At 42.2% G+C, this 22,133-nt stretch overlaps 1 protein-coding gene across 4 annotated transcripts in view; it reads left to right on the forward strand.

The window, feature by feature from the left end:
• The window catches only part of ZFHX3 (zinc finger homeobox 3), a 197,247-nt gene that overhangs the window by 105,067 nt on the left and 70,047 nt on the right, over positions 1 to 22,133 (forward strand). For all 4 annotated transcript variants that reach the window (XM_062586918.1, XM_062586920.1, XM_062586921.1 and 1 more), the window contains exon 4: positions 3,985 to 4,216. In XM_062586918.1, coding sequence (XP_062442902.1) covers positions 3,985 to 4,216 — 232 coding nt within the window. The remainder of the gene's footprint in view (positions 1 to 3,984; positions 4,217 to 22,133) is intronic.

Consider the following 22,133-nt stretch of genomic DNA (forward strand, 5'->3'; position numbering starts at 1 on the left):
GGATGGAGGAGGAGAGAAGGAGAAATAGAGTATGACATTATTCCTTAGTTTGTTTAAAAATCAGATTTCTGTAACTGTTAACATTTATTATGCTATTATTTATTAGGTGAAAACAATTCTAAGCTAGATGTTATCAAGTGAGAGTTGGACAGTTAGTCTATCAAGGCAGTGCTGGTTAGCTGGTTCCAGCTTGTGAGCCCCTGCACTTGCTCAAGCCATTCACCGCAGCTCTGTGGACCAGAGCGCTCCAAGCTCCTTCTTTCTGCCCCCAAGTTTCTTCTGCCTTTTTAAGTGTCACATTGATGGGCTGTCTGAAGGCACTGCATTGTTAATCCTGCTTGCGTTACTGATGGGTGATGCTTCACCTTCATCTCTGTGTCTCGTAGGTTCTTGTTCTGTTGGCCCTTGGGTGTGCTGCCAGAAATGTGAACACAAGTTGTGTTTTCCAATTGCGTTTTTAACTGTCTTTGGATTCAGACCATCTAAACATGCTGACTTTTTCAAGCCAAACGTGAAAAAGGCAGTGGGGGAAGTTGTGCTGTACTTTCTAAATCAGTCTGCAAAGGTAGTCTGGCAGAGGAAGACTTCTGGGCAGAGCTAGGCTGCTGGAGCGCCACAGCTGAGTGCAACCTGCTCCAGGGTTACTATTTGGTTCCTGCTGCTGTGCTCTCCCAAGCCGTTACTTCTAATGCTGTTGTCAGTAGTACCCTAGTAGTAGTAGTAGTAGTAGTGTTAGTTCTAAAATGCAGAGGTTGAGATTGTTGCATAATGATATCTCCTCGCATTTATTTTTCAGCACACTAGATTCATTTATCGTCCCATTTTGATGCAGTTTTGGCTAAGGGAGACCATCCCCTCTACTCTTCTTCTAGACTCTCTCACTAAGCAGAAGTTTTTATAAAGGCCAGAATCAAAGTGGATATTTAATGATGAGGACACAAAATTACCAAAAATTGGGGTTTGCTTCATCAGGGACTGGTCTCTGGTAACAGTTGGAGGAAAGAAGTAATGCAGAGATTATAGCAAATAAATAAAATGAGGTATTTGAGCAGTATCTTCCTTCACTAAACACTGTCTTATGGAGCAAGAGAGGATAGCTTTGCAGAGAGAGCTATGTATTTCCTAAATGGAAGATGGTCTGGATTTGGGTTGATTTGTGTGTAGAAATAGGTGTTGTGAGCAGTATGATGATGTGCTGTGGTTAGTGTGTGTACAGTAACAGGCCTCATTCTCCTGGGAAGTTTTACTTGTGAGCCTTATGGTTTCTATCAGAATTTTCTTCTGTCTGCTTCTGATTTAAAGTGCAGCTTTGACTAAACCCGATCAATATTTTGCATTCCATGCGTGAAGAACCAGATGTTAGAAGTTTCCTATTATTGAAAGGGAGGGGGATGGACACCTCCCTCAGACTTTCAGAAATCAATGTTCTCTGACAGAAGTTGGTTCATTTTCCTAGGGAAAATATAGTCCTTTGACTTTTTTTTCTCCAAGTTGATTTCTCTTTTAATAAGGTTTTAGTTTAATATTTTGAATTTGTGTTTTGTCTGATATGGACAAATTCTCATACGAAGAAGTCTTAACATTATGATGGACAGTAGCTACACTTATTTTTCCAGCATTTCATTACTTTCAGTAACTTGCAGCTGCTTCTTGTCTTATTCTTGCCTTCTCCTTTCTTCTGTTAAAAGACTGGAGTAAATTCATAATGCTGGATATGCGATGCCATGCTGCTTCTGCTGTGCACTTACGGGTGCTGGCAGGTGATTTTGGCTGGCCCAGTGCTGCAAGCAGGTGAAACTGACCCCAGCACAGGGGATTTCTGAATGTAACTCACACCCCTGGAGAGGGAGCAAATGAAGAACAGAAAATGAGACTTATTAAACTGTTTAAAACAATTGTTCTCCTAAAATCCCATTTTTAAAATCAAAACAGTACAGACAGTGCCTCTGGTTCTCACAGAGACCACGTCCTTAGTATTTCCTTGAACTTGTGACCAGATTTTTTCTGTAATTGATCACAAGGGGTTTGCTGTGCCTTTTGCAGAGGAGCTACTACTGAGCTCATTCACACTTTCTGAACTCAAATTCTGTGTTTGTAGTACTAGGGAGCATCCACTGCACATTTCTGAATTGAAGAAGGAAAATGCTTATAGTTTAGACCCCTGGGGCAATAACCTCAAAATGCCGAAAGATAAGGGGTAGTGGGGCAACTTTTTCTGAAGAAATCTGATCTAAACAGAGTATAGTAAGGCTAGTTAAACCGGGCTGTGCAAGCTAGTCATACAGCTTTTGTGACTGGCTTACCAGCCTTAAGCTTTTTATGTTTTAGGCCATTTCTCCTTTTCTGGCTCTGGAACAGAGTAATGCATGCAAACAATAGAAAGAGAGGGAAAAAGAAAAAGTTCTTATGAGAGAAAACAGCAAAAAATCTTTTGAGGGCACCAGTGGGATTAGTGCCCTAGTGGATTCTTCAAATATTACAGTGAATTTAATTAAATACATTATGATCCCCAAAGAGGCTAGTCTAATTAGCCAGATCTAGAATACACTTATTCTTTTCCTTTACTCTTCCAATCAGAAGTCTCAGCATCGGCTCCTATCCTATTTTTAATCATTTGTACACTCAGAGGGATCTCCGTTTTCCATGTTAGCTAAGCATATAGAGCTGGGTAAGATGCGTCTTTAATCTTCTCTTAGCTGTAACTGAGATAATTCACGTAAGAATTTATATCAGAAGGTCCTGGCTGCATGTAGGCAACATTTGATTGACAAATCTTGAGAACATGTCCAAATTACCTTATTTATGTGCCTTGAGTGGACTGCATAATGAGAAAGGTTTCATGAGATGACACAAAAGATGAGAGAGATCTTGAGGTTGGGTGGTAAGAGCTGACATGGATTATTGTTTAGCTATAGTGTAGGTATATAGTATAAAAAAACAAATAGCCTTCACTATGGAATCTTTCATGCTTTTTGACTTTGGTTTTGCTATCTGTTTTTCTTGAAATTGTGCTCAGTCCTTACTGTGGGAATTTGGAACATTACTGTGCAGTCTAAGGGAACAGCCTTGATGCTACCCAAATTAAACAGAGAGCAGCTGAGTAGGGACTCCCAACATAGCTGCAAGCAAATTCTTCCCTGTGGTTTTAAGAAATAATTGCCCCATATTTGGGATCCCTAACACAAGATAGTTGGTCATTTCTCTAATAGCATTGGCTTCTGTGCCAGTTAATTGATAGGTTTCATCAAATAATCAAAGTATAATACTCTTGGATTAATTATATTGGCTGTCATGGTGCTGTTTAAGAGGGTGACAAGTTTTTGGTCTGTCCTTCCCCCCCCCCTTCAAATTCTCACATCTTGAAATGATCTCCAGATGTATGCTTACTATTGGCCTTTCAGTTTAGATCGCTGTCACAACCATCTTCCAGGTCAGACTGCTGCTTCCTTCTAGTTCCAAGGGAGTAAAACCAAATGCTAACGAGCCAAGCATTGAATGATACACACTCAGACGATCTGCTTCCATAAACAGTTTCCAGGACCTCTTGATCTAATGGGTTCATTGTATTCTAGGATTGCTTTTGTTTTATTCTTCTTAGTTTTCAATGAATTTTTTATCAAATTAAGTCTCTTTGACATGAAGTTGGATAAGCTTGATATGAAAGAATTAACAATGCATAGGTCATGAACAGTTGTTAATGTTGGGTCTGGTATTTTCTTTCACTGAAGATGATGATCTTGCCTAACTTGATTGTTGGGTCTGCACTGATTTCAGTGTGTGCTACATTTTTCTTACTTTTTAGGCAGTTAAGTGCACGGTAACTTGAGAAGATGCTTGATCTTAACGTTTCTTCTCCAAAAGGGGCTTTGTTTTGTTTTGTTTTTACCTAATTTCCAGGTGGCTTTTAGCAATTTGTAGTGGGCCAACCCAGAAAGATTGGAGATGATGCAGGAAATTCATGTGTCTCTGCTTTGTTCTTCGCAGCACCTTCAGCATCATGAGAGCGGGGTTGAGGGTGAAAGCTGCTATTATCACTGTGTCCTCTGTAACTACTCCACCAAGGCCAAGCTGAACCTTATCCAGCATGTGCGCTCCATGAAACATCAACGGAGTGAGAGTCTACGTAAGCTGCAACGCCTCCAGAAGGGTCTCCCTGAAGAAGAGGAAGATTTGGGACAGATCTTCACCATCCGGAAGTGCCCAGCTGCTGATGCTGGTGAGTAGTGCATCTCTTTTATGAACAGAGTTGGACTCCTGGCTTACGTGCATGCCAGTGTTTGACTAGCAGCTATCAGGCTACCCATGGGATTTCCTAGCAAGCTGAGTGACTTTCCTGTTGTTGTTTATCTTCCCTGCTGTGGGGATGAGGCTTACTGTTTATTAATGTACATTATAGAAACCCCACCTGCCCTGAAGCAGGACAAGAACCATGCTGCACATGCAGTGTCCAGAATAGCTCTCTACTTCAGAAAGGTTATATTTGGTGGCCATGAAGCACCAAATACATACATGCTTCATTTCACACCTGCAAATTATCTCCTCCATTCCAGTAGGGCTAAATACAAGTTTGATGTTTGGAACTGCATAGGTTTATTCAGGTTAGTGCCTTAAATAATTGGATATTAGATGAGTGATCTAAGGATACTATCATATTTGGACAACTCTATAGTGTACTGTACTTTTTGTAGATATTTTTCCATGTGCCAAGTGATGTCCGGAGCACCAGTGCATTCCTTTTCCAGCTTGTTTATTGATTTCTAGAAGTATTTCAGGCCCGCTGGATCTTGAGGAGGAACTGGTGGTGAGGGACTGTTCCTTACAGAAGAGGTGGGTAGGAGAAGGGAGAAATGTGTTTGCCTGTTTGTCAAGTCTCCTACTGACAAGGTGGATAAGGTGAATGGAATAGAGGAAGCATTTGCTCCTACAGAAGGGTCAGGTAATAGGGAAGAGACTGAAATTGTGAATCTAGCAACAGGAAATGTGCCATAAAGGGAACGATCAGAGTAGATAAAACAGAAATTGTACTTTGTTTAATCATTTATAGGGCTCAGAAGTTTTTGTCTTACGAGAAAATCAAGATTTCATGAGGTCCTCCTTGGAGAGGGGAGGAGGAAAGCCTGCCAGTGTAGGCTGGCAGATAAGCAGTAAGGGATGCTCTGCTGGAGTGTGGAGGAGTTAAATCCAATCTCATAGGAAAAAAAAATTAACTGATTTGTGAACTTGTGGGCCCAGTGGAGAGCATGGAATATCCTTTCTTCAAGGTTATGGTGGCAGTGAGCATGCATTGTGGTTGCCACACTGTCCCAAAGGGGACAGCGACTCTTACAGCAGTTCTGCTTCTCCGTACTGCTCTACTGTAGGAAAACCTTCCAGTTTTGAAAGGATATATTGCTTGGTGCTGTATGGTTTGTGACTTCTCATAAAAGCAAAATGAATAGAGAGTAGAAAACTTCTGTGCCCTTTTGTGATGCACAAAGCAATCTTGAAAATCTCTATTTATGTTGGTCTTTTACTTTAGAATTTTTTTCCCCGTACCTCTGCCAGGATTATGATGCTGCAGATACTGAGAATGTAGAAACTGAGTAGCTGAGAAAAAAGGATTTGTTGACCATTTAAAAAATGTGTAGCTAGCTTTTTAACTACAACTCTTGACACATTACTGAAACAAAATCTCAGTTCAAAAATACTTTCCTGTTTCAAATAAAAGTAAAAATATGACTCTTCTAAACACAAAAGAAGGGGAAAGAAAACAAAAGAAAACCTCGATCTGTTTTGCGGGTCGCTTTGACCTGGGATTTTTCACTTTAAATATTATTTCAGTCCGTTGTTGAGAGGCTGAGCAGAGGCACCTCGCGCTCGCTACCGGGCAGTGTCGCGTCAGCCGGAGACGCAGGAGGCAGGTCAGGTTATCCCGTGCTAACAGGGACGGGATCCGGGGGAGGCGTCGCAGCACTGCCGTGGGGGCAGGTAGATCCTTTCATCTTTCATTTATTTTTATGCTGTTAGAATATTAGGAATATAAACTGGAACGTAAAACAAGGTGGCCCCATTTCCAGGAGCGGCAGCAGCCCCAGGCGAGGGCTGAGCCACCCCTCGGCTCGCGCCGGCGCCGACTGGCTTGGGCCGGTGGGGGGCGGGGCCGGCAGCGGGCGCCATTGCTCGACGCAGGGCAGCGGGGGCGGTGCCCTCTGACAGGCCGCCGGACCGTCGCTTCCTCAGATTTTGTTTGTTTGGTGTAATCTTCCTCGTATGCCTGAAAAGATCTGCTTTGAATAGCCTCATTGTCCCCCTTTTTCCCTGTGATGTTTAAACTCCTAGTGTTATAAAATGCTGCTGTTATTTAGCTGGCTGTCGTTATTTTTCCGTTCATTTGGGTGTCAGCAACACATACAAGGAATACATACCTAGACTTAAATTCCCTCTTGTAGTGTGTTTGCGTTGCACTGGTTTCGGAGTTTGTGGGTTTTCCTGTTGGGCCCACGCAAGCCTCTGCCCTCCCAGGAGGGCAGCAAGGTGCTGTTGGTGGGGCTTCGTTCACGTCTTGGGAGGGGCGACGCTGCCGGGGGCTGCAGTGATGCCTCCCCGCCACGGCGAGCTGCGCGTTCGTTCGCAGCTCGCACTCTGCACCTCTTCCTGCTGTATGGTACAACACTCTTTCTACTGTGTCTTGTTATGTTTTTGCATTTTGGGAGGGTTAAGGATTAAGCAGGTTTTCCTTGTTTTTTGATGAGAGTTCTCTCATGGTAACTGATAAGGTGAAAAAAAAATCTTCCCTGTGTCTCAGATAGCCAAGTAGAAAGTGCTTTTCTGATCTATCACACCTCTCTGTCAGTGGGGCCCAAAGGAATAGTGACTTTTTTGCTAGTTTGCTGCATTACAAGTGCAGTGGTTTGTTTTGATGCCTGCTGTTACTCCCTGGTAATCATCAGTTTGGGTTCTCTCCCTTTCAAGTTAATTAATTTCCTTTTGAATTATTTTTCTCTACAAATAAAACATCTTTCCCCACACACACACCCCTCAGAGTGAATCCCATTTTGTTATCGTTGATCTTTCTGAGGTCCCTTAAAACATTTTAGTCTTCGCAGCATTTCCTGCCTTTTTACGTTACGCAAAATTTCTTTGCTGTGAGGGTGGTCGGACACAGGAGCAGGTTGTCCCACGAGGCTGTGGAGTCCTCATATGGGAGAATTTAAAACTTGATGGGACATGGCCCTGGTAAGGGCCCCTGGACAGGGGCCTTGAGTGGAGTCTTCTCTCCCTCAAAAACTGCAACCAATTCTCCTGCAATCCTTTGTGGCCTTACTGGAAATGTTGAAAAATCCTTTAGGACATTTTTCTCCCTCTAACTTCATCCAGTTTGTACCAATCTACTCATCCCCAAATTTACATAAAATTACTGGTTACGGTAATAAAAACGTAGCTTAGCCGTTTTGCTGTAGCCTTTTGTTAGATCAGACTGTGTAGACCACGCAAGTAGAACTTCTTTGTTGTTTTTCTTCCACTGTCATCCTCATTTGGTTTGTAACAGAGGACAGGTTGCCAGGGTGAAATGCTTTTTTTGTATGTATGTACTTACTTGGTGTATGTAAGCATGCAGGAGAAAGCATTGCTGTCTGTGGGGCGGTGTGTAGGTATTTGCTTGTATAGATGCATCTCAATCTGTTGGAAGAGAGTGTCTGATCAGACCTTAATTAGTCCTCTAACAATCTACAAAGGTCAGTGCCAATTGCCTGTTCATTTACATTTGTAATTGTGATGGTTCTTGATTGCATATTAGTTGCAACTCATTCCCTCCCACCCCTTAGAAAACACATGCAGCAATCTAAGCAACAGCCTTGTAGACACAAGGACCTTTGTCTGTTTACTTGTGCCAGCAACACAGCCTTCACTGAAACTTTTGTGTCTTTTATGGAAAAGAACTTTGGAAGCTACACTCCACTTCCAGTAAAGGGATGAAGTCATTGGCAGGGAAATTATATGGACATCAGGCAAGAAAACCAATCTTCTTGAGCTGGATAATTAAAGACAATTAAACTTTTCTGCTTGCTCTGGGAAGTGTGCTAATTATGCAGCAGACAGGGAGGTGGGCCCAGACTGGACATTCAGCTGTTTTGTTGATCAGAAAGAATACAGCCTTAGTGATTGGGGGTTTGCTTTCCTCTGTTGGGTATTTATGGACTGTAGTTGTAGTATCTAGGCTGTTGCCACTGCGGATGTCAGCCCCTCCTGCAGAAGCTTCTGTATTATGTTACCCATAAGTTAATTGATTTTTAATGATGGTTAGCAAAAATAAATAGCAAAAGGTTCTAAAGATGTAGGGATGGATGCACTTATGACTCATTAGATAATGATAGAAATAAAAGAATAAAAGAACCTGCACCAAATTTTCATCCTGGCTTTGCAAGTATTTCCTTCTAGAAGGCATCAAGTACAAGTAGCCCATTTTATAATTCACCTGAGACAACTGCGCTCAAAATAGCCAGCCCCGGGTGGAACTGTTGGTTTTATTTCTAGTGTGTGTTTGGAAGACACACACGCAGTCCAGTGGTCAATCTGTTATATCACTCTGTACATGCAATCCATACTACGTGTGAATTTATTACAGCCCCAGCTGCTGAGCCTATTTTTCTTTGGGCAAGTGCTGTACGTAATAAATCTGTTTCCTCGCTAACCTGTTACTTCTGCCTTTTCCTATTCATCATCTTCATCTCCTGTCTTTCTGTAGCTGTCCTCCTGTCTTCATCTCCTCTCTTTCCGTAGCTGTACTCCTGTGGAAGAAGCAGAGTGGATTTTGCTCACTCTTTCCACAGTACAAAGCAGAAGTCTGTCACGTGCCCAAGTTCCTCACCTCCCTCCATATCAATGGGTTTTCCTGTCCCAGGCCTGTTTCTTCATGCAGCTGCCCAGGTCAGAATCTGTCGTGCTCTTGAAATCAGGACAAAGTCTTACTGTTTGCAGTAAGTTTGACTTGAGCAGAAGTTCCTCAGGTAGAAACACTTCATGCTTGGGCTCAGCAGAAGTATAATTAGATCCAGATGGGTCAGGCGGAACTGAGGCAAGAGGAGAACTGGGATTTTTATGATGCTCAGGAATTTCATTTTGACCTTGTTCTCATAAGAGCACTGAATTTCTTGACATGTTTGAAGAGAAACACGGATTTTTCATAGTTTTAAATGCAGAACATAATACTGAATTGCTAAAGAACCATGTTTAGTAAGTGTGGTCTGCAGTCCTTCCATGGCTAGCATGGTGGGCTGCATGCAGTTGGAGAAGACAGCTCCAGCTCTGAGGCACTGGCAGTTGGAACCAAGCACCCTGTATTGTCCAGTGAAGAAACACTGCAGCGTGAACAAAGGTGCACGCCTTTCTCTTTTTTCCTCTCCATTTTCAAGGCAGTGCTGTTGCTTTAATTTGAGTACCACAATGTATACATAATCTGTGTGACTGTTGAGAATGCTTAATAAATAAATAAAGGCATCTTAGCCCCCAAAATCCAGATTTTATTATCTTTAAAGGTGAGATGGAGACCATTCTGAAACATTGTAGGAGGAATGGGATAACTTGTGGAAAAGTGGTATAATAATTAAGGCGAAATGCTGACCATCTCTAAACTCTGTTAGTCATCCTATAGACTGTTTTACACAACTTTATATCTTTACTGTGCAAACCTGTAGGAAGGTTAAAAGATAGTATCTTCTGCTCAGTGGGACTTTAGATTTTTTTTTTCTCTAGCACCATTTATTTCTGGAAAACCTCTTTGTCTTTCTGGAGATGGGACTGTTTCTGTAAGACCATGTTAAGCCAGCGAGAGATGCTGTTTGTGGATTTTGAAAACTTATTTTACTGGACTTGCACAGCGAGAGGATGCTGCAGCCTGCATGCAGTCTGCATTCCACCGCAGAGAACCAATCCCCTTTGGTGGACATACTGTTTCAGCATTTTTTTTAATCTCTGCCAAATTCGTAGCAGCCATCTTTCTCCAACACACAAAGTCATTGTTACGGGCCCTTACATGTGAAGAATGAAGGCAGGCTCTCTGGAAGAAGTTGCTGAACTAAGCCAAGTGCAGTCAAAAGAACCCTTGTTTGGACAGGAAAAAGGTTGGAACATAGTGTCAGAGAATTACTAGCTGTGCATCTTTCCTTGTCTGTCCTGGTCTTACTGGAGCATCTATGCTGCTCATTCCATCAGCAAACAGCAAGGGACCTGCCATTCTTCTCACTCTGATAGGGTTGATTACGATTATTTAGGTTAATACCTTTACTGTAAAGCTCTGTTCTGGTAATTTCTTGATAAGCTGTTCTATTCCCAGAGCTCTTGTTAAGAGGGGATACCCTGTCATTCCTTCTTTCCCCCCACTCCCTCTCCTCTGCCCCTGAACAGAAACAAATGCACTATCCATCCACATGTTGCTTCTATTTCAGTATTTGATTTTCTGAAGGGCTTCAGACTGTAGGCTGAAATCAGGATGTGAATTTTTAATGAAACTAAGCATGTAAACAAAACTGAGGTGTAGTTAACAGTGGGGCCAGATGAGGAAAACCCCATGTGGTTTAAAGTAGTAGTTACCAAACTCAGCTTGGTTTTGCCTGTGATGGTTGCAGACAGCTGGATGATCATGTGGTGCTTGCACCTCTGTTTTAACTCCAAGCCATATGAAACACTTTGGTAGTGTTCCTCTTTCTTAGATGCAGTTTCTGTAGCTGCAAAAGGAATGTAGAAGCATTGCCATTAGGAGAGAGGTGATAGCAAACGGGAACGAAAGTAAATTTGCACGTGATTCAGAGCAGATTTGTTCATGAAACACTCAGGATGTGGTTTGCTGTATGAAAAGGTATCTCTTAGACAAAGAGTTCTTACTTAGCAGAAGGATGGCTTGATGTCAGCCACATTTATCAGTTTAAATTTGTGACTTGAAAGTCCTACAAAATGTGTTATCATCTTCCTTTGAGGCCTGAGACACTGCTGTCTGAATTCCCCTGTCTCCTATCCAAGTTCTCCAGATTCTCTCTTTATTTGGTGGCTATGCCTTGGACTTAAAGTTGTGATCAGCCAGGCTGTAAAAGGAAGTAGAATAAATGATGGAGAGAAAAGAAGGGGATTTCCCACATAAGCATTCTGTCAGGGGAACATCCTGTTATTTTCCCACCTTGAAGAGTGGCAACCATGCAAGACATCTCTCTCATTCACAGTCATCAAGCATGAGGAGTAATTATTAATGTAATTTATTATAACATGGATGAGACATACTCCAAAGGAGTAGATTTTACATGACTGTACTTCTACTGAAACTTTCAGACTTTCTAAATGGAAATTGGTAATGCAAACTGAAATTTCTCCCTGTTTGAAATAGCTCAAATTTATTAAGATCTAACATTGTGTACTTGGTCTCAATTCAAAGAAATGTGGTCATTGCTAATAGTGGAGAAACACGCATTTTGCTCTCCTACGTCTGATAGAGGTAATGGAGGGTTTCAGGATAGAATAATCAGTTGGATTTCATAAGCCTCTCTCCACTTTTTCCTGGGACATAACTGTACACAGCAATTAAAAATTTCCCAAAGCAGGTTTCTTTTACAGTTTCTGTAAGAGAATAGAGTACAGATTCAATACTGTAGGGTCCACACAACCCAAAGCATGCTACAGCTCTGGGTCTACTGGTGATCCAGGATGGATCTATCTGTTCCTGGATTGTCCACCTGTGTGTTGGCACTGTAGTCAGACCTAGAGTCCTTGTAAAGGGCTAGGGAAAAGCAAGGTGCAAGGTGCGTACTGAGGAGTAAAATTTTCCATTTGGTGGAAGCAAGAGTTTCAAAATCATGTTTTGTGTGCTGCCTCTTTCCACTTCCCTACTGTCTCTTATACCTAGAACAGTTTCTCCAGTTTCATACTGCTGCCAGTTACTCTTCTCACAACTAGATTTCTTCCTCTGGTATTTAACTACTAAGCTCTTTTCACATGCTTCCCCTTGCCATTTCCAGGCTTGTCCTTGATTGACACATTTAATAATCTGCCAGCCCAAATGACAATCTGAGCTCCTGTGTGCAAACATCAAATGCTGCCCAGCTTCATTAGCTTCTCTCAGGCTTTTTACCTCTCACTTACTCCCCGCAACCCAATGTTGTCTTTTCCCCATATGTTTTCTGTAAGCCCCTGAAGGCAGGTACTTGCTCAGTCTTCATTTCCAAGTGTCATATATACTGATAATTTGGTTGGATTTATCGAAATCCTAAAAGAAGTGCTCAGTGCTCATTGTAAAAGCTCAGTCCTGGCAGATACTTGAGAGTGGGCCAGAAAGGGCCATTGGGTACTTTGTCACATATACCCAGCTTTCCCTGCTGGGGGTTGTTTCGTACAGCTGGAGGCGTGCAATAGTTTTCTTGTCTGAAGAGGAAATCCATTTCTGTCATCTCGTCATCAGAACATAGGGAGTAAGACAAGCTATTGTCCTGTTCAGAGAAAACATTCACTCACAGTGCAATAACATACATGAAATAGCAACAAAGAGGAAAATAGCTCTTGGCAATATGTATGTTAAGCTGATTAAATCTGCAATTCCCCTTTACTGCAGCATTTCTGATCTCTGTGCCAACCCCACCAAATACCCCCACATGGAGGATTATCATCTTGTTTTCCAATACTTCATTTCATGTGTATTCATTTAAAATAGGACAGCTTGTTGCTCTCGCCTTTGTTGTTTTAATGAACCTTGGAATTTTGTCTTTTTTTGTGTGTGGATTGAACGGCTTAAGTGACTTTTTACTTTTCCAATAAAGTCGTCGTGGAAGTCGTGATATTTCTGTACTGGGTCTCTTTTAGAGGATGTGATCACAAGCCGAGCAGATTCCAAAGTGTCTGCGTTACGGTTGGGCAGAGAGGCAGGTGGAAACTTAGTTCCACTTCATTACCATTTTGCTTTAGTGGTTATCAGAATGCAGAAAATACATCTCTTATGGATAAGGAACAGGGTTGTTCTAGATAATGAGCTCATTTTGAAGGTTTAAAGGTGTGAAGATAGAACCATACACTTTAAAGAAAGTAAAACTGTTCAGAAACACAAGGGGACTTCTCTGTCCTTGTATTTCTTCTCCAGCAAATTCGTATCTCTTTCCTCTTTGTGCCCCTTGCCACACGCGCATACATTTTGGAGAAGATTATTCCAGTCTCAGTGGTATCTTTCTATCCTTGTGCATGTAAGACATCATAGGACTGCTGAGGTCTAGCTTCTTAAACTTAGAGATAAAGTATGTTCCTCTTTAATGTTTGGCAGAGGCAGACTTCCTTTATTGTTTATTTTTTTGGTTTAGTTTTTGAGTTTAAAGTAAAAAGGCAGTTGTGCCCTAACTCTGTTTTGACCAACCAACAGTGAATAGATAATCTCTAAAGGATATGAAAGGTTTAATCATTTTAATTTTGTTTTTATTAAAGTTTATCATGAGTTTTTTTCATGTGCCCCTGGTAAAGCATGGGAGAAGAATGGGGGGGGGGGGGTTATAGAAATATACACAAACCCCCAAGCATTCGCTTAATGAAACTCTCTAATGGGAGGCGCCTGGCGGGAAGGAAGTGGTTAGATAGCTGGGCTATGGAAGGCAGACCAAAGGCATGCTGTAATATCAGTGAAACGTGGCAGGAATCTCATAAACTCCCCATCTAGCTCCAGCAGACACTTGTCATTGGGAGCTCATGGCTTTCATTAAACAGAAAGAGAGGAAGCTTTGACGGCTGACTTATTCCAGAGTGTTTTTCTTGTTCAACTGCATCTTAAAGCCTTTTCCACTTAAAGAAAACTAAAGGGAAAAACGCCAACAGATGCTGTAGAAAAAGACTAGAAAGATCTTGGTCCCTCTCCTACTCTCGCATTTTCTCCCCCTGAAAACAAACTCTGGAGCCAGACTGAAACCAGGTTGTTAGATAGCGACTTTTCCTCTGAATTCAAGCCAACTTTGGAACAGAAAAGTTGTATCACTGTACCTGCAGTCTTATCCATTGTACTGAGTTTGGTCACCAAAAGCTCTGCTGCTGGTGTCAGCTGTACTTTCTACTTTTCTGTCCTTTTTCTCTTTCCCCCTCTCTCCCTTTCAGTTTTGGAATGGGTACATTTGCTTGTAACTTTTTTCCTTCAGGACTTCAAGGCAATGGTTGGAGTGGTGCAGGTTAAATTCAAGACTGAAGGACTCTTCCCTTTTTGAGGTAAATTAGTAAAGCTGTGAAGATGCTGCAAGCTGGATGACTGTAGATACTGCACACTTGTCTCAGGTTGTGTTAAGACTGCATGTCAGAGTGAGCAATAAATGGTTCTTTTTAGTAGCAAATTCAACTCACGTTTACAATCTCATCAGCACACCTGTGCTTTTTGTGTAATCTGTTGCACATGCTCACACTAGGGTGTCTGAACTCCCTGTTATGTTCTTCTGGTGGCAAGCAGAAAAAGGAAGCTTCTATAAACTTAGACTGCTGGAATAAGAGGTACCTGCTCCTCCACTGTCAGCCCTAATTTATGATGTTCATTTCCACAGTATTGCATGGTAACAACTCATCTCCAGTATCTTTCCTACAGGTTTGACTGTTCTGGCCATTGTGGCAGTTTTTCCCTTTCCACACTACCAGTCTTGAAGTTAAGTGTATTTGAAATGAGCATACCTGTTTCTGTGTTAACAGGTTAATGAGTTTAGAGAGTTGCTTCGTTTGCTTGCTTTTGTTAATTTATTGTCTTGGAGTCTTTTTTCCTATTCTGCTGTTGACATGAGCTGCAAGGACTCACACCATGGTCTTCTCTTTTCTGCTGATTTGCCCAATAGCACATGGTTGGGGACAGTAGCAGAAAGAAAAATTCTTAGTCATGTTCAAATGGACACAGGCTTTGTTTTCAGAGGCAATGAGAATGTTTAACTTGATTGTGAGTAAACAGTGGAATATAATGTGGAGGGGCTCTCAGAGGGTCAGCTATTGCCATCAGACTTCATGTTCAAGCCCTTGCTGAGTAGCGCAAGGTCCAGCAGCGAGGCTTGGTAGTCAGTTGATTACCGATACAGAACAAGGACTCTACTTCAGTCCAACTGCCTGACTTTGCTTGAGATGGAGAATAAATCTCCAGACATGTCAGTCAGCGCTGCATATGCTTCCTCATTTTTGCTCTACTTCTTGCGTAGAGATGCAACCATGCCCCATTACAATATCCTGGTGTCTATGGGGGCATGGAGATCAGACCAATCTTTCTGGCCTTATGTTGCTTCCCCACTTGTGCATCCCCCATTATGGTAGCAAGTGGGCCTGTTTCAGGAGGAAATGTAAACAGGACTGTAGTCTACCAGATGGTACTTTAGGGTTTGCTGCAGTCAACAGAACTCCATCCACACTTAATTTTGATGTCTTCATTGCAAGGAGCCTGCAGTTCTTGCCTAATAGATTTCTGAAGAGAGCTGATAGGTTTTGGAGTGCTGTGCTTTGCCATGACTTCTCTGCTTAGTCATACAGACTGGCACATACAGAGTTTTCCCTGGAGTGGTTTGCCTTGCCCCTCATGTTTGCATTTTGTTTCACGGCAGCATCTTTTTAAGGAGCTTTCTAGGAGTCGCTTCCTCTCAGCTGTTTCCTGCTGATCTGTATATATCATCAGTATTGAGCATTTCTAGCTGATTTCTGTGATGGATGATAAAAGTGAAAGTTGTGTTTAAAACCAGATGTCTCTTCTGGACACATGACTGCTCCTGATTGCTGCTGTTCTCTGAAGGTTCAGGTCAGAAAGGCAGTTAAATCTTCTGTGATGCTGACGCTGATAATGTGTTTTGGTAACACCAATACTGGCTGACCAAGTACAGTAGTGCAGCTTCCTCTTTGGAGGAAGCATCAAAGGGCTTCACAGACAGTGGGCAAGATCCTTTGCCTGCCAGCTCACAGGATCCCCAGACCTATCTATGGAGGACCTCGCCCTGTAATTGATTGCTCATGCTGTCCTGTTTGGCGGAATATTGCTAGGCAAAAATACCAAGCTGCTTTTCCTTCTGCATTTTTACTGCAGTATAGGAAGAAGAAGAGGGAAAGAGCCCGTGGAATGGTTTGTCTCTCTTGAGAGGTACAGACACACTTGATGGTGTCCCCCTCAGTGTAGCTGTAACCATGTTTTTCCCTAAGTCCTTTTTCTTGAAAAAGTTGGACTTACATATAAGGAAGTCAAGTTCTCTTGAAAGAATATTTCAGCCAGTCTAACTGTAAGTTCTCTGTAAGACTGACTGAAGCAGTGCCAGATGTTTGTGGCCTATGACAGGGCACTTCAAAGCAAATACATGCTTCCTGTGCAAGATAAAACTACACGAATAGAAGGAGGATGCTACCAAGCAGGATGGATGCTTTCATGGGATTGTTTCTGTTCATCACATAGGACATTTATACTGCATTTCTCATCTTCAATTCCATCTTTTCATCAGAGACGAAATTGCAGGGCAAGATCACTTTTGTACCTCCTCCTGTGGTGCTTTTACACCATTGATTGTTAAAGAAACTGCCTATAGATTTTCTGAGGTAGCCAAAGTTTTGTTCTCTTCTGTCTGTCAGGATGAGAACTCCTGTTGAGATGTTTAATGCAATAGTAGTGGAAAGATCACTTTATGAGCTTACAGAAAATGTAAATCAAGCTCCAGAAACAAACTTTGGGACTTGGATTAGTGAAGATACTAAGCACATATCTGTCTTCAGTGTTTAAAAGAATTTTGAGTTAGAGATTGTGTAAATATGTTGCTAATTTGCTTTAGAAGTTCTCAGAGCTGTTGCATGGTGGTGAGGCACCGGAAATCTGGATGAATTCAGAGTTCTGACACTGATCAACAGGGACAAGTCAATTCTTGATTTAGGATTTCATCTATGGAACAAGAAGAGTATCTGCTCTCTCTTAAGAGTGATTGTGAAGCTGAATTTCTTGACATTTTTCATGAGCTTTTTGATCCTTGGAGGGGAAATTTAGAGTCCCTTCTAATGGTATTTCCTTCTGGTCTTCAGAGACGGAGATGACAGTATTCTCGGTCAGACTATTTCTTGCTCCAACCAGTGCAGATATCTGTCACAACTGACCAGTTGAAGCAACTGCAAGAGAGAAAACAAGCGCGAGAGAGAGCTTTTTCAGAGCTTACAAGCTTAGACCTGTAGTGTCAGCACATTAGTGTGATGTCCTGTTTGGAAAGCAAATTTGAATCTTTTAATTTTTAAACATGCTGATTTTGGATTATGGCTTAGGTTTCATTGCACTGTACAGAGAACCATTTGTTTATATAAATCAATATAAGCTCACAAAGTTGTGCTGAACACTGGAAGAGAATAGTCTCAGCTTTTTTTCCGATCAAGGAATATCTTTGCAGAGCATTCATTCCTCTATTTTCTTCTGTCTTCTCTGTATCCTAATTTTCTCACACTTCATTCTGCTCCAGGAGCAATGTGTCTAATGGTCTTTATCTAACTGACAGCACTGCAGAAGAAGAAGATCTGACCTAAATGAAAAAAAATGCCCTAAGATCTTTGTTTACAAGAGACATTATGAAAATGGAAAGTATTCTTATTCTGCAGGTCATTTATTAGGATCATAGACTTAATTGCAAAAGATGCAGAACTTGGTTTTCAAAATTGATTTTGTTTTTCTTTAAGAGCTATGGGCAAAATGAGATTGTATACTTTATCAATGGGATGATTTGTGAAACAAGGTTTTGCAGCAGCTGGCACAGAGCTGGCCTGACCCACTTTAGAGTTTTCACTACTGTTAAGTGTACTTTGACATGCATGTCAGGAGAACACTCTCCTGTGCACTTGTTAGTGGTCCTGGATTTGCTTGTATTTTTCAGATATACTTGCTTCCTCTTCCTTACTGTAAGGCCTATTGATCCTATAGTGCCCATATTAAAGTCCTTCAGAACTGCCATAAAGGAGCTACTACACGCATTTATTCTTCTGTGAAAAGCTTAAGCTTGTTAACAAAGTGTCTGGTCTCTGGCAATGTCAGTCTCTAGCTGCCTCAGAAGGAAATTTGGGGACCTATAAACAAGTGATAACTTGTCTAAAGGAATGTCTCTTCCTTATTCCTATTTAATTTTAGCTCATGCCCTTAAACAAGAGGTTTCTATTTCTTGCAAAACATTTGTCAGTTTCCTAAATCATTATCATTGTAACTCTGAATGTCCTTGTCATATATTTCATTTTGACTTCAATGATTTCTTGAGGCCATGAGTTTCAAAAGTTAATCGGGAGTTGTATGAGAAATATTATCTGTATTTGCTTCAGATTTGCATTCTATTCCATGATCATTGTCAATGCTCTAGAGGCCAGAGGATAAGAAAAGTATTGAACTCAAGCTCCCTTGAACCAACCTTTAGTTTTGATTCTCCTGTCAAAGCCACTTTCTTCTTCCTTCTTAGAACAAGCAGCCCTAATCATTTTTTCCTTTTCTGTGTCATGCCCTTCTTATCCTTTTCATTCATTTGAGGCCATTTTATTAAATGCATGACAATGTCTAATTTTTCCATTCCATTTCATGTGTGCATTAAAATATTGTTTCTTTCTAAGCACTCCAGTGTGTCAGATCTAGATTTCCTTCAGTCTGACTGTGGGGATGTCCTGTTTTTTTCCTAAGCTGCACTTTTTCTAAGTTGCTGCCTAGAGTACACTGTGTAGATCCAGCTTAATGCCTTCCCCAGTTCTGATTTGGGACTTGAGCCCTTAAATCTCATCTTTCGTCTGAAAAAGGTACTTGCTGGTCCCCGGAGCCATCTCTGCTATCACTTACTCCAAGTACAAGTGACAGAGTAGTCACAGAAGGTGGGGATAGACTGAGCATTACTTAAGAGCATTTTTCTCTGCTGTTCTGATTTGCTAGTATTCGTGCAAATAGAAGCTTCTGCTCCTTTTTGGGGAACTAGCCTCTTATTTGGTTAGCTGTTTAAGCGGAAGCATTCTGGCCCTTTCCATCCTTCTTTTTATTGTTCTGAAGAGCGAATTAGGCTTGGTGTTTAGGATTGTTCTCTGCTCTCTGCTGCTACTTTGCTGTTTCCTTTGTGGTAAAACAACGGCATTAATTTTAGCCTTTGCAGGCAGGCAGGCCGGCAATCTGGCAGTGCACAGTGCCTTTCTGTTCCACTTCACTTGTGTGACCACCTCTGCTTTCCACATCACCTACTCACTTTTCTCCTCCTTTTCTTTTTCTTTTTTTTCATATTTTTCCCCCTTCTCTTTGTGTGTGTGGTGTGGAGGATTGTTTGGAGTTTGTTTTGTTCAAGATGGAAGAGGTCAGAGGTTATAGCTTGGATGCTGAGCACAAGGAAGTAGGCATGTGGGTAAAAATGAAGTCAGCAGAATTTCTTCCCTTGCTGTGCATGTTTTCTCTGTGAGCCTGGGTTTGGGTTTCCTCCACTGATGTGTAACTAGACTGTGTGGGTCCGATGAGACTTGGTTGGCAGGAGGCTGACTGTGCCTTTCAGTTACCGCTTCACTAGACAATCCCTCTTCCAGGGCTTTGTCAGAAGACAGAGTGAAATGGCAAGGTTGAAGTGCATGTAGAGATGAGATTGCTGAGTTAGTGGACAAAGATGTAGAAAATTCCCTTAAAAACAACAGAGAAGCAGGTGTGTGTTATACTGGGAAACGAACCACTGAAAGGCATTTCCTCAGACATGAGAAGGATTTGCACTTCTACACAGTGGGTTTTGCACAACGTAGACCGCGGGAGGAGAGCGGTGTCAGGGCAGGAGGCAGAGGAGGGAATTAAGCTGCTCTCTTCTCTGCCTTGCTGTCAGATTAGAGCATCAAGTGTTCCTGACTGCTGCTCTGCTCGGTGTTTCTAGTGGTGGCTGCAAACCACGGTGCAGGGCCAGTGTGCATATAGTACTTCCCTGTCCTGCTGAAGCTTTGCAGGCTTCAGCCCTCACTGGAGGCATCACTTGCAGGTGACATTTGGCTAAATTCAAAAAGTTGATTAAAAAAGCTAAATGAACGGATGTGCTCCTGGGCATGATGTCAGGTACACTCGTGCCTGATCCTGAAAGTAGTTGGCAGTGACCAGCCTCTGCTGGCTCTGTTTTGGATTTTATTTTTTCCACTGATTGATTGCAAGGGAAGACCAGTGCATGTGAGGTCAGGAGAAGGCAGCAGCCAGCGTATATGCCCTCCTAAGAAGCACAGAGCAGCTGCCTGCCCCTGTGCACCAGCACTCCTCCCAGGTGTGTGCTCCGATGGCCCAGGGCATCCCTCACATCCCATCCTAGCACTGGGAGCGCTCTGGCTAGAGGAAGTACAGCCAAATGAGCTTGGGCCTCCAGATGATAACTGTAGCTGCTAGTGAGTTAACATGCTGCAAGAGTAACTAACCTACCTTTCTGGAGGTTTTTGATCAGTATTAACAAATTTTCTGCTTAGTTTTGCACTTTGATGTTGTGCCAGCTGTGTAGAAGTACAGTTTCCCGCCCTGCGCCTGTGCAGCTGCACCGCAGGGCATCGAGGAACAAGCACAGCTGCGTTAGAGCACAGGGGCCTGTAAGGACCCTTCGGGATTTCAGACTGTCTTGCACAAGAGGGCAGCACTGGTAAAACGGAGGAAAGGAAAAGAGGTTTTACGTCAAACACCAGAATCATTTTAAAATGGCAGAAAGAGGAAAATGCTCAAAAGGCAGGAAATGTCTGTACACCAAGGAGGTGTTATTTGAAAGATGCAGTAGAGCTTTTTGTAATATCTCTCACTGGATATAAAGTTTCAGGACCTCCAAAACTGAGTAGCATTAGAGAGGAAAGATTGAAAATTCAGGCAAAGAAGAAAAGCTACTTGTAGCCCAAACTGGTACTTAATATGAAATGAAAAGAATGTTAGGCACCTGTTAGATGAAAAACTGCTCCAAATGGTGCAAGATGCAGAGGGAAAGACTCTCAAATAAATAAATAAATAAGAATGGCAAGATTGTATAAAGGGTAAAGGAGACATTAAAAATTAAGTGGAAGAACAAGTTGGAGCACTAGTGCTTTTCAAAAAGCAAGATGGGTAATTTTGAAATGAGCAAGTTGCTTTCTTTGCCTCTGTTTCTTTTCTTACAATGGGTGTGATAAAGGCCCTATGCTTACTCTTAAAGCTGTCATGAGGAAGAGGAGTTTGGGATTAGGGACAGTGTACCCAAGAGAGAGAGCTTGGATCTGAATGGAAAAATAGAGCTGCATAGGGACATGTACAAATCTCTGAAAACATACGAAATTCAGGAATGCTAAATAGGAAGTCTGTACTTATATGTGGCAATACCCCAACTGCTTTGCTCCTGCTGAAGTTGAACCATAGGTGATGGGGAAGTGGTATTATCCCCTTGCAGTCTGAGGTCTGGACCTCTTTTTGTTTTCTTTTAAGTAATACAAAAAAGAATAGATGAATCTGAAGCCATTGTCCACAGTCCTTTATTATTGTTGGAAATGTAAGGCAGTACTTTCCGTGGCTCTGGATAGAGTAGCAATTCCATTATAAAAGGAGGAGGTTCCCCACAGCCTGGCCTCCACCCCACTGTGCACCCATGTGCTGTTCAGCTGCTGAACTTATGTTGGCACGGGCAGAAATATACTCCAGATCCCATGGTTGTGGTCTGCCTCTGGGACATGATTTGGGGCTCAATACCCTTCCTCTGTTCATTGGGCTTTTTCCATAAGAAGAATCTCGCTTGGCCCAAAGCTGCTTTGGTCTGCAGCTGAATCTTCTTCTGGTTTAAAAGAACATGGCAAGTCAGGTTGCTACCTGGCATCTGACTAGCTTGTTCTTTGCCTTCCAGAAGGCAGCAGCCAAATGCATAAATGAAGCACAAGCACATACCCGCACACACACGTGTGTGCACACGCGCATACACACATGCACGCGCGCACACACATGCGCGTGCGCGCACACACACAGTCAACAGTTTCATTTCTTCTGCACACATTGGCAAGGACTAACCTTGTCATATCTAGTGCAGTGCTAACGGGTGCCTGCCTCCAAGGGGTAATCATGCAGGCATAAATTCGGAAAGTTGCTAAGCTATGAGCAGTCTTATGAGCATTAAAAGTGTCCTCTTTGCCAGAAAGGTCATTCATAACTTGGCTGCGCCGCTGATGTACAGTCAGTGATATTGATTGATTAATGTATAAAAAGCACC

Source organism: Rhea pennata, chromosome 13, assembly GCF_028389875.1.
Source record: "Rhea pennata isolate bPtePen1 chromosome 13, bPtePen1.pri, whole genome shotgun sequence".
NCBI classification, from domain to species: Eukaryota; Metazoa; Chordata; class Aves; order Rheiformes; family Rheidae; genus Rhea; species Rhea pennata.